Source organism: Caenorhabditis briggsae (genome assembly GCF_000004555.2).
Source record: "Caenorhabditis briggsae complete genome, chrX, whole genome shotgun sequence".
Lineage (NCBI taxonomy): Eukaryota > Metazoa > Nematoda > Chromadorea > Rhabditida > Rhabditidae > Caenorhabditis > Caenorhabditis briggsae.
The window spans coordinates 20564120-20565697 of NC_013491.2; the positions used below are offsets into that span (position 1 = coordinate 20564120).

The 1578-nt window shown below is 43.0% G+C and overlaps 2 protein-coding genes across 2 annotated transcripts in view; one reads left to right on the plus strand and one right to left on the minus strand.

Moving 5' to 3' along the window:
* Positions 1 to 226: 226 nt before the first annotated feature.
* CBG10215 lies at positions 227 to 886 on the plus strand (the record flags this gene model as incomplete). The annotated part of the gene is made up of 1 exon (XM_002631908.1): positions 227 to 886. The coding sequence occupies one exon, from the start codon at positions 227 to 229 to the stop codon at positions 884 to 886; it is 660 nt and encodes a 219-aa protein (XP_002631954.1).
* A 478-nt stretch (positions 887 to 1364) lies between these two features.
* CBG10216 overlaps positions 1365 to 1578 on the minus strand; it is a gene marked incomplete at both ends in the record, with an annotated part of 1800 nt that continues 1586 nt past the window's right edge. The window contains one exon of the mRNA XM_045240719.1: positions 1365 to 1459. Coding sequence (XP_045094243.1) covers positions 1365 to 1459 — 95 coding nt within the window. The remainder of the gene's footprint in view (positions 1460 to 1578) is intronic.

Here is a 1578-nt window from a genome sequence, read left to right on the forward strand (position 1 = left end):
TCCTTCCATTGAACTCTTGTTCAAGAGAGGCCTTGGAAGTGCTGAGATCGCTCGACGCCTTCAAATTTCGTCTTCGACGGTTCGAAACGTTGTCGCTGCTATCAAAAAGCAGGAGATGCTTCTGAAGTAAAAAAAAAGCGGACGTCCACGTTCTGTCAACACCCGGAATACTCGTGCAATCATCAAGAAACGGATCATTCGAAATGATGGATTGAGTCTCAATAGGATGGCGTCACAGCTTGGAATTGCCCGATCCACTGTCCAATCGATTGTCAAGAACGACTTGAAGCTCAAAAGTTACAAACTACGTCGTGGACAGTACCTCTCGGACAAATCGAAAGCGATGCGACTCGAAAAATGCCGAAAATTACTCCAGCACTTTCAAGTGCGCCGCGTCTCTGACGTTATCTGGACAGACGAGAAGATCTTCACTATTGAACCTCTTCCCAACCGTCAAAACCAGAGACAGTTATTGTCAAAAGATGACAGCATGTCTCCGAAACGTCGTCTTGCCCATAACCGCCTTTTCCCGAAAAGTGTCATTGTTTGGGCCGGTATCACGGAAACCGGTAAAACTCCGTTGGTTTTCATTGAAAGAAATGTGAAAATCAACTCGGAGGTGTACCAAAAGATTGTGTTGATGGATAATTTGTTACCCTGGGTCACTCAGCACTTTGCTGGTGGTCCATTTATCCTTCAACAAGACTGGGCACCGTCCCATGGCTCGAGATCGACATTGGCCGTCTTGGAGGCGCATTTCCCTGGATTCCTGGACAAGAACTTGTGGCCTGCTTCAGCCCGGATCTCAATCCGATGGATTTCAGCGTTTGGGGCATGTTGGAAGGGAAGATCGCGGGAAAAGTTTTTGCTACTGTCGATGACTTGAAGGCCGCTCTCGAGGTAGCATGGGCTTCGATCGACGACGGATACCTGCGGCGCACTGTCAATTCGGTGAAGAAACGTTTGAGAGCCGTGTCAAAGCTCGTGGATCCAACTTCGAAATTCTCTTGTAAAATCAAATTTTCTGCTTATTTTTTGTTGTTTAATAAAGGTTGTTCTCGAAAAATCCTCAAATTGAAAAAATGGGAGCACTTTCAAAACGTCCTATACTTATCGGCCACCCTGTAAGGAGCTCTAAGAATTTGATAAATAGGTACACTAAAATTTATCCAAGAATGATATTCACTATCAACAATTGTATGAAAAGAAAAACAGCCAACATCTTGTAATATTTATATATGAGAGAAGCGGTCTATGCAAAATGGATAATAAAGTAGCACCGTACTCTCGAAGAAGTTGAATTAGAATAGAATTCGATGAATAGAGCCGAGCACTTAGCACAAATCCAGGCGAAGTGAGTATGTTTAGGATGAAAGGAATGGGAAGGGGCCTTTCGAGTGTAATGACAGCAATTTGGAGTCGTTTACATAATCGTTTTTCTGCCTACAATATCCAAAATCTGAAACGAGAGGAAAGAGAAGAAAATGGACATTTTTTCGTATTATATTGGTTTCCTATCTTTTCGAAAAAAGACTCAATAACCAATTAGACCCTCTCATTACAAAAATGGTGGTGAAA